This window comes from Oncorhynchus gorbuscha, linkage group LG20, assembly GCF_021184085.1.
Source record: "Oncorhynchus gorbuscha isolate QuinsamMale2020 ecotype Even-year linkage group LG20, OgorEven_v1.0, whole genome shotgun sequence".
In the NCBI taxonomy this organism is placed as follows: domain Eukaryota; kingdom Metazoa; phylum Chordata; class Actinopteri; order Salmoniformes; family Salmonidae; genus Oncorhynchus; species Oncorhynchus gorbuscha.
Genome location: NC_060192.1, coordinates 30,268,909 through 30,281,936, shown reverse-complemented (window position 1 = coordinate 30,281,936; position 13,028 = coordinate 30,268,909). Strand labels below are relative to the sequence as shown.

Below are 13,028 nucleotides of genomic sequence, written 5' to 3'. Positions count from 1 at the left end.
TGAGTTTTTCTTATCCACTCGGATTCTGCAGGCAAAAACTGCCATATATATCTAGCTCTGTATTACAAAGATTCTCTGCTGTTTTTAAACCCCACTCCATTCGGTGAAGGAAGTTTATGATGAACCTTTTTTCACCATGGAGGGGCGTTTAGTCCGCGACGATCGCAACTGTCTGGGAAATGGGGACTGATCCCTCCTCATGTTGTATAAATCCAAAGCAATTAAACGTAGTTTTGGAATGGTATATTCACTACAGTAGTAAACTGGTGCAAATAAATCGAAAACCAAAGCATAATAGCAAATTATTAACGCGCATAAATGTATTTTTTACGGATAAATGTAGATATTTTCCGCAGATATTCCAACCGACGAGGTGGCCGAGTGGTTAAGGCGATGGACTGCTAATCCATTGTGCTCTGCACGCGTGGGTTCGAATCCCATCCTCGTCGACATTTGCATTTTTTTCTCCATTACTTTTGCAAGTGTTGCGATGATCTATTAGTCTTTACAAGAATAACGGCGAATTATGAATAATAATAGTATTTGTATTATAAAGCAGGACAAGTGAAGGCATTATACAGCCTGTTCATATAGTACTCTAAATCCTTGCCTACTATAACCATTCTAAATGTCCATTTAATGCAGATATCCGTATAATACGGTATTCATAGGAAGTGTTACCAAAATGAGGAAAAATAAGAATATGGATATGATAACCTATTACAGCACTATTATGTATAGGCTGAGTAAAAGTCCTGATGATTGTGTTTATGTATAATATTAAATGTTTAGAAGACACTCACATTATTTTGTTAGTGAAAGTGATACAGTTTTTAATCTGTATGTCACAGTAGAAAACATGGAAATAGTCCTATTTTACAAATGTAGGCCTAGACCCTAACTGCGTGGGGGCGCTATTACCCAATAAAAGGCAAAAGGAGGTAGATTTAACTATTTCTCTTGGTGTTGGGTATAGGAGAAATTGTAACGGACTATTTTTGTAGCCACTAAAACAAGCTGACCAGACCTCACGCGCACGTGCGTCCGTGTGTGCCATCGCGCGTATGTTGATTTTGGCCCCCCACACCAGACCAACTATATTAACTTGGGGACAGGTCGAAAAGCATTCAACATTTATGGCAATTTAGCTAGCTAGTTTATTTGTTGCTAGGTAATTTGTCCTGGAATATAAACATTGGGTTGTTATTTTACCTAAAATGCACAAGACAATTAATCCACAGATTAAAGGGTACACATTTGTTTTCTAGTAATCTCTCCTTCTTCAGGCTTCTTCTTTGGACTTCATATGGTGGTTGGCAACCAATTTAAGGTGCATTACCACTATAGACTGGTGTGTGGAACTTAGTTCATCTTTCAATCACCCACGTGGGTATATGCTCCTAAAAACCAACGAGGAGATGGGAGAGGTGGGACTTGCACCGCATTAAGCTCCACAAATAGAACCAAGATCTATTTTAGCGCCTGGCTACTCAGACGCTCGTTGAATTGCGAGAGCAGTGTGGGTGCAATGATTGAATAACATGTATGTGTACATTTGGTTCGTTGGACAAAGCCTATGGAGGAATGAATGGCGTTTTTGTAAGGTTTTTGGATAAACACTGAAAATAAGGTTGGCGGTAAACACAGACTTAGGAGATCTTATGATACATTTTGTTCCATGTGATCATTTTCATCAGCCAACGTCACTTTTTATGAATGTCGAAGCATATATGTTACAAAGAAAAGCACTTAAAGGCTTCATAATTCATAAAGGACATGTTAACTGACTGATATTATCTCATAGAACAACAAAATATAAGATCTCCTAAGCCTAGACCTTATATTTGGTGTTTATCCCTGAAACCCTATTCTTTCTGTCATGTTTGTCATTTATTATCATGTCTTGTCCCTGTGCTCCCCATGCTATTCGTTTCCCTCTGCTGGTCTTATTTGGTTCTTTCCCTCCTTCTATCCCTCTCTCTCCCCCTCCCTCTCTCACTCTCTCGCTCTCTCTTCTCTCTATCGTTCCGTTCCTGCTCCCAGCTGTTCCTATTCCCCTAATCATCATTTAGTCTTCCCACACCTGTTCCCGATCCTTTCCCCTGATTAGAGTCCCTATTTATTCCTTTGTGATCCGTTCCTGTCCCGTCGGTTCCTTGTTTTGTATTCACCATGCTGTGATTGTGTTTCGCCCTGTCCTGTCGTGTTTTTTGCCTTCATCAGATGCTGCGTGTGAGCAGGTGGCTCTATCAACTACGGCCTGCGCCTACCCGAAGCGACCTGCAGTCTGTGGCCGCTTCTCTAGTTATTCCCCTCTACAGACTAGAGGATTTTTGTTATTCCCTGTTTGGATTTAAATAAACTCTGTTTCTGTTAAGTCGCTTTTGGGTCCTCTTTCACCTGCATGACAGAAGGAACCGACCAAGGAATGGACCCAGCGACTTCAGACGCTCGTTACACTGCCGTCGAGATCCAAGGAGCCATGCTCGGCAGACACGAGCAGGAATTGTCTGCTGCTCGTCATGCCGTGGAGAACCTGGCTGCTCAGGTTTCCGACCTCTCTGGACAGTTCCAGAGTCTACGTCTCGTGCCACCTGTTACTTCCTGGCCTGCCGAGCCTCCAGAACCTAGGGTTAATAACCCACCTTGCTACTCCGGGCAGCCCACTGAGTGCCGCTCCTTTCTCACGCAGTGTGAGATTGTGTTCTCTCTCCAACCCAACACATACTCTAGAGAGAGAGCTCGGGTTGCTTACGTCATTTCACTCCTTACTGGCCGGGCTCGAGAATGGGGCACAGCTATCTGGGAGGCAAGGGCTGATTGCTCTAACAAATTCCAGAACTTTAATGAGGAGATGATTCGGGTTTTTGACCGTTCAGTTTTTGGTGGGGAGGCTTCTAGGGCCCTGGCTTCCTTATGCCAAGGTGAACGGTCCATAACGGATTATTCCATTGAGTTTCGCACTCTTGCTGCCTCTAGTGAGTGGAACGAGCCGGCGCTGCTCGCTCGTTTTCTGGAGGGACTCCACGCAGTGGTTAAGGATGAGATTCTCTCCCGGGAGGTTCCTTCAGATGTGGACTCTTTGATTGCTCTCGCCATCCGCATAGAACGACGGGTAGATCTTCGTCACCGGGCTCGTGGAAGAGAGCTCGCATCAACGGTGTTTCCCTGCTCCGCATCGCAACCATCTCCCTCCTCTGGCTTTGAGACTGAGCCCATGCAGCTGGGAGGGATTCGCATCTCGAATAAGGAGAGGGAACGGAGGATCACCAACCGCCTGTGCCTCTATTGCGGAGTTGCTGGACATTTTGTTAATTCATGTCCAGTAAGAGGCCAGAGCCCATCAGTAAGCGGAGGGCTACTGGTGAGCGCTACTACTCAGGTCCCTTCATCTAGATCTTGTACTACTATGTCGGTCCATCTACGCTGGACCGGTTCGGGTGCTACATGCAGTGCTTTGATTGACTCTGGGGCTGAGGGTTGTTTCATGGACGAAGCATGGGTTCGGAAACATAACATTCCTTTCAGACCGTTAGACAGGCCTACGCCCATGTTTGCCTTAGATGGTAGTCATCTTCCCAGTATCAAATTTGAGACACTACCTTTAACTCTCACAGTATCTGGTAACCACAGTGAGACTATTTCTTTTTTGATTTTCCGTTCACCGTTTACACCTGTTGTTTTGGGTCATCCCTGGCTAGTATGTCATAATCCTTCTATTAATTGGTCTAGTAATTCTATCCTATCCTGGAACGTTTCTTGTCATGTGAAGTGTTTAATGTCTGCCATCCCTCCCGTTTCTTCTGTCCCTACTTCTCAGGAGGAACCTGGCGATTTGACAGGAGTGCCGGAGGAATATCATGATCTGCGCACGGTCTTCAGTCGGTCCCGAGCCAACTCCCTTCCTCCTCACCGGTCGTATGATTGTAGTATTGATCTCCTTCCGGGGACCACTCCTCCTCGAGGTAGACTATACTCTCTGTCGGCTCCCGAACGTAAGGCTCTCGAGGATTATTTGTCTGTGTCTCTTGACGCCGGTACCATAGTGCCTTCTTCTTCTCCGGCCGGGGCGGGGTTCTTTTTGTTAAGAAGAAGGACGGTACTCTGCGCCCCTGCGTGGATTATCGAGGGCTGAATGACATAACGGTTAAGAATCGTTATCCGCTTCCCCTTATGTCATCAGCCTTCGAGATTCTGCAGGGAGCCAGGTGCTTTACTAAGTTGGACCTTCGTAACGCTTACCATCTCGTGCGCATCAGAGAGGGGGACGAGTGGAAAACGGCGTTTAACACTCCGTTAGGGCATTTTGAGTACCGGGTTCTGCCGTTCGGTCTCGCCAATGCGCCAGCTGTTTTTCAGGCATTAGTTAATGATGTTCTGAGAGACATGCTGAACATTTTTGTTTTTGTCTATCTTGACGATATCCTGATTTTTTCTCCGTCACTCGAGATTCATGTTCAGCACGTTCGACGTGTTCTACAGCGCCTTTTAGAGAATTGTCTCTACGTAAAGGCTGAGAAGTGCTCTTTTCATGTCTCCTCCGTTACTTTTCTCGGTTCCGTTATTTCCGCTGAAGGCATTCAGATGGATTCCGCTAAGGTCCAAGCTGTCAGTGATTGGCCCGTTCCAAGGTCACGTGTCGAGTTGCAGCGCTTTTAGGTTTCGCTAATTTCTATCGGCGTTTCATTCGTAATTTCGGTCAAGTTGCTGCCCCTCTCACAGCTCTTACTTCTGTCAAGACGTGTTTTAAGTGGTCCGGTTCCGCCCAGGGAGCTTTTGATCTTCTAAAGAACGTTTTACGTCCGCTCCTATCCTCGTTACTCCTGACGTCACTAGACAATTCATTGTCGAGGTTGACGCTTCAGAGGTAGGCTTTGGAGCCATTCTATCCCAGCGCTTCCAGTCTGACGATAAGGTTCATCCTTGCGCTTATTTTTCTCATCGCCTGTCGCCATCTGAGCGCAACTATGATGTGGGTAACCGTGAACTGCTCGCCATCCGCTTAGCCCTAGGCGAATGGCGACAGTGGTTGGAGGGGGCGACCGTTCCTTTTGTCGTTTGGACAGACCATAAGAACCTTGAGTACATCCGTTCTGCCAAACGACTTAATGCCCGTCAAGCTCGTTGGGCGTTGTTTTTCGCTCGTTTCGAGTTTGTGATTTCTTACCGTCCGGGTAGCAAGAACACCAAGCCTGATGCCTTATCCCGTCTGTTTAGTTCTTCTGTGGCTTCTACTGATCCCGAGGGGATTCTTCCTTATGGGCGTGTTGTCGGGTTAACAGTCTGGGGAATTGAAAGACAGGTTAAGCAAGCACTCACGCACACTGCGTCGCCCGCGCTTGTCCTAGTAACCTCCTTTTCGTTCCTGTTTCCACTCGTCTGGCTGTTCTTCAGTGGGCTCACTCTGCCAAGTTAGCGGGTCATCCCGGTGTTCGAGGCACTCTTGCGTCTATTCGCCAGCGCTTTTGGTGGCCGACTCAGGAGCGTGACACGCGCCGTTTCGTGGCTGCTTGTTCGGACTGCGCGCAGACTAAGTCGGGTAACTCTCCTCCTGCCGGTCGTCTCAGACCGCTCCCCATTCCTTCTCGACCATGGTCTCACATTGCCTTAGACTTCATTACCGGTCTGCCTTTGTCTGCGGGGAAGACTGTGATTCTGACGGTTGTCGATAGGTTCTCTAAGGCGGCACATTTCATTCCCCTCGCTAAACTTCCTTCCGCTAAGGAGACGGCACAAATCATTATTGAGAATGTATTCAGAATTCATGGCCTCCCGTTAGACGCCGTTTCAGACAGAGGCCCGCAATTCACGTCACAGTTTTGGAGGGAGTTCTGTCGTTTGATTGGTGCGTCCGTCAGTCTCTCTTCCGGGTTTCATCCCCAGTCTAACGGTCAAGCAGAGAGGGCCAATCAGACGATTGGTCGCATACTACGCAGCCTTTCTTTCAGAAACCCTGCGTCTTGGGCAGAACAGCTCCCCTGGGCAGAATACGCTCACAATTCGCTTCCTTCGTCTGCTACCGGGTTATCTCCGTTTCAGAGTAGTCTGGGTTACCAGCCTCCTCTGTTCTCATCCCAGCTTGCCGAGTCCAGCGTTCCCTCCGCTCAAGCGTTTGTCCAACGTTGTGAGCGCACCTGGAGGAGGGTGAGGTCTGCACTTTGCCGTTACAGGGCACAGACGGTGAGAGCCGCCAATAAACGCAGGATTAAGAGTCCAAGGTATTGTTGCGGCCAGAGAGTGTGGCTTTCCACTCGCAACCTTCCTCTTACGACAGCTTCTCGTAAGTTGACTCCGCGGTTCATTGGTCCGTTCCGTGTCTCCCAGGTCGTCAATCCTGTCGCTGTGCGACTGCTTCTTCCGCGACATCTTCGTCGCGTCCATCCTGTCTTCCATGTCTCCTGTGTTAAGCCCTTTCTTCGCACCCCGTTCGTCTTCCCTCCCCCCTCCCGTCCTTGTCGAGAGCGCACCTATTTACAAGGTACATAAGATCATGGACATGCGTTCTCGGGGACGGGGTCACCAATACCTAGTGGATTGGGAGGGTTACGGTCCTGAGGAGAGGAGTTGGGTTCCGTCTCGGGACGTGCTGGACCGTTCACTCATCGATGATTTCCTCCGTTGCCGCCAGGATTCCTCCTCGAGTGCGCCAGGAGGCGCTCGGTGAGTGGGGGGTACTGTCATGTTTGTCATTTATTATCATGTCTTGTCCCTGTGCTCCCCATGCTATTCGTTTCCCTCTGCTGGTCTTATTTGGTTCTTTCCCTCCTTCTATCCCTCTCTCTCCCCCTCCCTCTCTCACTCTCTCGCTCTCTCTTCTCTCTATCGTTCCGTTCCTGCTCCCAGCTGTTCCTATTCCCCTAATCATCATTTAGTCTTCCCACACCTGTTCCCGATCCTTTCCCCTGATTAGAGTCCCTATTTATTCCTTTGTGATCCGTTCCTGTCCCGTCGGTTCCTTGTTTTGTATTCACCATGCTGTGATTGTGTTTCGCCCTGTCCTGTCGTGTTTTTTGCCTTCATCAGATGCTGCGTGTGAGCAGGTGGCTCTATCAACTACGGCCTGCGCCTACCCGAAGCGACCTGCAGTCTGTGGCCGCTTCTCTAGTTATTCCCCTCTACAGACTAGAGGATTTTTGTTATTCCCTGTTTGGATTTAAATAAACTCTGTTTCTGTTAAGTCGCTTTTGGGTCCTCTTTCACCTGCATGACACTTTCCCCATTCCTTTTCCCCATAGATATGTCTGAACAAACCAGAGGGAACTCTGTTTTAGGACTACTCTGTTTTAGGACTACTCTGTTTTAGGACTACTCTGTTTTAGGACTACTCTGTTTTAGGACTACTCTGTTTTAGGACTACTCTGTTTTAGGACTACAAGCTGGCCCACTCTATTCATCATCGTTTTCACGGCATGAGGTGTGTCAGTCAAACAATACAGAAATGGTTTATTGATTTTTATTCAAATCCAATGCATACTCAGTGCAACGAATCTAGAAGGACATAATTCAATTTAGGCCTAACTAACAAAAGTGGGTACACATTACAAAAGGCAACACATTCAAATATTCTGCAATTGGAGCATTTTGCTTGCACATGTTTCTTCTCAATAAATGTTATGGGCTTGTTTCTCATCTAGGTTTCTTAAATTAATACTCTGAAGTTTATTCTGTTGATTATCAGTAACCTCAATAACAAGGTCTACAATACACTTTAGCACCTGCTAAATTAATAATTGTTTAAGACATTTTTCTGATGGTGGCGAAATAAGCACTAGCAGTGAAACATGAACCCCTTCCTCTCGATAAAGTCATCTCCCCTGTCTTCAGAAGCACTAGCAGTGAAACATGAACCCCTTCCTCTCGATAAAGTCATCTCCCCTGTCTTCAGAAGCACTAGCAGTGAAACATGAACCCCTTCCTCTCGATAAAGTCATCTCCCCTGTCTTCAGAAGCACTACTAGCAGTGAAATATGAACCCCTTCCTCTCGATAAAGTCATCTCCCCTTCAGAAGCATTTATCAGATCTTTACAACACCTAAAAAAAACAGCACTTCATTTATGTTGTCATAATTAATAAGCACTATTTGTAGATTAACTTCAGACAGAGACACTAGAATGTTCCGCAGGGGTTCAGTTTCACTGTGATAGCAGCAGAGGCCATCAGAAGGGTGGTCTGGATCCTGTTCTTTATTTAACCCTTTATTCATCCCCCCCCTATTCAGAACTGTTCATTAAAAAGTCAGTATGCCCTCTATTGGTCAAGCAGGAGATTTCGCCTTGTTCTTGTTCTCTGATTTGGAGGTGACGATCCAGCGGTAACAGTCAGTGATTCTCTTGTTTTGTTCTACAGCACAGCTAGTGCAGTACACAATGCCCAGAGCCAGCATCACCACAATGAAAACACACAGGGGCACCAGGAGTGCTACGAGAAGCCAGCTCTTGTCCTGCTTCCTTTTGCCCTTACTGTCAGGCCGCTCTGCCCCTAATGCGAATGCTGTTGTTTGGGCTGGAAGTGGGACTCTGAGTGTGATGGTGGGGGTGGTGGCGGCCTTAATCTCAGAGTTACTGTCTGGGGTTTCTACCACTCTCCCAGCCCCCCTGTCATTCTGGACTGCTGGGTGGTGGCTGTCACTAACGCTGGGCACCACTGAGGGATCACCTGCTTGGCTTTGAGTGACATCATCTTCCTGGGAGGATGAGCTGGGCAAGGGTGTGACAGTGTTCTGAGCGGGCTTTCTCCGTGTGAGAACATCCCAGTGTGAGTTATAGTCATTCGACGGCCTGTGTGGAACTGGCATAGAGGCTGTCTTCTCAGTAGGAAGCCTCTCAAGGCTGGTCTGCTCTGTCAGCCACTCCAAAGCTGTGGTGTCGGTAACCCACTCTGGGAATTCGGGGACCCAGGAGAAAGAGGTTTGGTAGGATGAGGTAGCTGTGGATGAATACTCATGTTCACCCTCTGGAATGGCCATACAGGAATACTGGTCTGACTGCAGCTCGTACCCTGCCTCACAATAGCACTCAAACCCACCCACATAGTTGAGACACTTCTGGTGGCAGCTTGTGGAGATCTGACAATCATCAATGTCCTGGCATAAGCCTGGATCATCGGGCAGCTCAGTGAAGCCTTGGCGGCAGTGGCAGGCATAGGAACCAGGGGTGTTCTCACATCTGTGTGCACAGCTGCTGGAATCTTTGCATTCATCGACATCCACACATTCTCCGTCTTCATCAGGCTCGTAGCCCTCATTGCAGCGACACTCAAATGTCCCAGGAGCATTTACACAGATATGAGGGCAGGGCGCCTGCATACACTCATCAACATCCAGGCAGTTGCGTCCACCAGGTGCTAACAGGTAACCATTTGGACATTTGCAGCGGAATCCTTTAGTATTCTCTTCACAGTCAAACTCACAGTTGGCCGTGCCACAGGAATGGTTCGGCTGGCAGGTCTGGCCGTCCTCTGCCAGTGTGAAGCCTTCAGAGCACTCACAGTAATAGTGTGTGTCAGCATTCTGACAGAAATGCTCACAGCCACCATTTTCCTCTTCACACCAGTCCTGGGGGCCATCAGAGCAGAGGGGGGCATCCTTTGACCAGCCCACACTACCATCCTCCCTCAGCATGCAAAGAACAGACTGTTCTCCTAAGCTGTCTTCATTATCTGGGCATGGCAAGGTGGCTACTGAACCAAAGGGGATGTGAGTGAGGATGGTGCTGAGCAGGTTGAAAGGGGTGGTATACAGTGCAGGTCCCCCTCCCTCACTCTTCAGAGAAGGGCACATCCCCCGGTAGTTGTAGTGACACATGAATCCATCTACAGCCAGTGAGCAGGAGCCATCCAGCCATTTGAAGTTGTCGTGCTGCTCCCGGGTGTCAGCAGCAGTGTTGACACTTATGACGACACAGCGGGGTGCGGCACAGGTACTAGGTGAGTCCGCTCTCAGCCAGTTTCTGTACTGGGTGTCCTGTTCACCTGTGATCCATTGGAATCCCCTGAGTGGGCGTGTGGCAGAGCACTGCCTGGGCTGGCGATGGAGCCCAATCCACAGTCTGACCCTGGCCCGAGGGCCGCGCTGCTCCACCGACGAAAGGAGCTCATGGACCATAGCCGCTTCCTCAGAACTCTTTAGGGTTGCCAGGGAACCACGTTTGTCCTTGCAGAACCTTGCAGATTCCCGAAAAGTCTTCCGTTGGAAATAGACGGCGTAGCAGCCATCTGCAGTGCAGAGGGCATCTTGTTCCTGCAGCTCTTGTCCCAGAGTCCAGGGAGGCCAGCAGGCACACAAGACTGCCAGAAGAGCACAGGAGCGCAAGGCACAGCTCATCTTCCCCATCTGTACCATTGTCTTTTCTCACCTAACTACACCTTTCTCTAAGTAATACTTTTTTTCTTCCTGCTTTTTTTTTCAATACTCCACAACTTTCCCCCAAACAAAACTATTCTCTTACATTTAGTCAGAGGCCTTTCTCCTGAGCTCCCTGCCGGTCTACCTCTGCCTTGGTAGCAGCATTCTAACTGATCTGCAGGAGAAAGAAAAGAGACGGGAGGGAGGGGAGAAAGAAAGAAGGAGGGTATGTAAAGGAAAAAGGATTGTGTGTTTTTGGAAGAGGGGCTGGGTAATGACTGACTGTGTGGAGGAGGGGGGGGGGGGTTGCTGTGCTGGACGATGGTTTTCTCTTGTGCCGTATGGTTTTCATAACTTTAAGGGAATGACTCGCAACCCTGCTACCAACCACCCCCCCACCACAACAAGTTCTTCAGCTCCAGCCACAATAATGGAAACTGATTCATTTTCCCAGTTTCTCAGGCGGATAAAGAGTGGAGACTGTCAAAACTTACAATTGTTTTTGTTCTAATGACCGATCTTTCCTACAGTCTAGGCGTTTCCATTCTCTTTCTGATGTATATTCAACCGTGAAAACAAACCATCTCAGGTACTGAATTCCATGTCCAGATTCTCGTAAAAAAATCGTCACTCTTTTTCAAACGTCTGTTGGCTGTTACGTTTAGAGAGTTTACACGTGGCTGGATTTATCCCCCCCCCCCCAACAAAAACAAAAAAACAAATATGATGAATAGATGTTCATTCTTGACACACTCATGATGCCTCGAAATGTGAAACATTGGTACAGTGTTGGATGATTGGGTCAAGATGTGTGACTACGCAGGTTTACATAATCTGTGGGAAATGGAAAGTATGCAGACAAATAGTTTGTGTGCAGAGCTTTTTAGGGTCAGGATGAAAAGGAGCAAGGGAGTTCACAGTGGCGTTACCAATACCACTGTACCAGTTTACAGGTTATCCAACAGTCACAGAGTTCAAGCAATAGCTGTTTTTCTTCTCTTTGTCTATTTTCCAACCGTTTCTAAATGAAGTCCACCTTTGGTTTCCAATACTGTGGGACTCACTACTGCATCACTGTCACAGCAAGTATTAGCCTGATATTTTTGACCATCCCTGGGGCAAAATACAGTATGTTTCAAACAGTCTGAAATCGTACTGGTCTTTTCCAAGTCAAACAATTCTGGTTCAGGACAATATCCTTCCAGATGGCTACCAGATCGTATTTTCCATAATGCTAGTAGGCTAGATACAGTACCGTGCCAAGGGCTTAGTATAATACACATAGAAGAATATGTCTTTCCTGCTGTTGACATCTGGGTGAATTTGTATTGTGGGTTATTTCAGGCACATGACCTTCTGAGACGCCACAGATGTCAAAACACTGTTTGAATATCTGTTTTTTTTGGTCATCATTTCATCTTCATTTTGGAATGACCAATGTGAAGGTCCGGTTAGCTCTTGTCTGTTGACGTAGTGATAGGAAACTGATCAATACCTTGTCTGCTCCTCCAATCACTGAGTGTTTAGGCCTACAATACAGTGTCTGCTCCTCCAATCACTGAGTGTTTAGGCCTACAATACAGTGTCTGCTCCTCCAATCACTGAGTGTTTAGGCCTACAATACAGTGTCTGCTCCTCCAATCACTGAGTGTTTAGGCCTACAATACAGTGTCTGCTCCTCCAATCACTGAGTGTTTAGGCCTACAATACAGTGTCTGCTCCTCCAATCACTGAGTGTTTAGGCCTACAATACAGTGTCTGCTCCTCCAATCACTGAGTGTTTAGGCCTACAATACAGTGTCTGCTCCTCCAATCACTGAGTGTTTAGGCCTACAATACAGTGTCTGCTCCTCCAATCACTGAGTGTTTAGGCCTACAATACAGTGTCTGCTCCTCCAATCACTGAGTGTTTAGGCCTACAATACAGTGTCTGCTCCTCCAATCACTGAGTGTTTAGGCCTACAATACAGTGTCTGCTCCTCCAATCACTGAGTGTTTAGGCCTACAATACAGTGTCTGCTCCTCCAATCACTGAGTGTTTAGGCCTACAATACAGTGTCTGCTCCTCCAATCACTGAGTGTTTAGGCCTACAATACAGTGTCTGCTCCTCCAATCACTGAGTGTTTAGGCCTACAATACAGTGTCTGCTCCTCCAATCACTGAGTGTTTAGGCCTACAATACAGTGTCTGCTCCTCCAATCACTGAGTGTTTAGGCCTACAATACAGTGTCTGCTCCTCCAATCACTGAATCAGTGTCTGCTCCTCCAATCACTGAGTGTTTAGGCCTACAATACAGTGTCTGCTCCTCCAATCACTGAGTGTTTAGGCCTACAATACAGTGTCTGCTCCTCCAATCACTGAGTGTTTAGGCCTACAATACAGTGTCTGCTCCTCCAATCACTGAGTGTTTAGGCCTACAATACAGTGTCTGCTCCTCCAATCACTGAGTGTTTAGGCCTACAATACAGTGTCTGCTCCTCCAATCACTGAGTGTTTAGGCCTACAATACAGTGTCTGCTCCTCCAATCACTGAGTGTTTAGGCCTACAATACAGTGTCTGCTCCTCCAATCACTGAGTGTTTAGGCCTATAATACAGTGTCTGCTCCTCCAATCACTGAGTGTTTAGGCCTACAATACAGTGTCTGCTCCTCCAATCACTGAGTGTTTAGGCCTATGCCTACA

The 13,028-nt window shown here is 47.5% G+C and overlaps 1 protein-coding gene and 1 non-coding gene across 2 annotated transcripts; one reads left to right on the top strand and one right to left on the bottom strand.

The window, feature by feature from the left end:
- The first annotated feature begins 367 nt into the window (after nt 1-367).
- trnas-gcu lies at nt 368-449 on the top strand. The gene has a single exon. It is a non-coding gene; the product is annotated as a tRNA-Ser (tRNA).
- A 6,990-nt stretch (nt 450-7,439) lies between these two features.
- Nucleotides 7,440-10,532, bottom strand: LOC124006719 (endosialin-like). Its single transcript, XM_046316833.1, has one exon. The coding sequence runs from the start codon at nt 10,338-10,340 to the stop codon at nt 8,256-8,258; it is 2,085 nt and encodes a 694-aa protein (XP_046172789.1). The 5' UTR covers nt 10,341-10,532; the 3' UTR covers nt 7,440-8,255.
- Between the last annotated feature and the right edge of the window lie 2,496 nt (nt 10,533-13,028).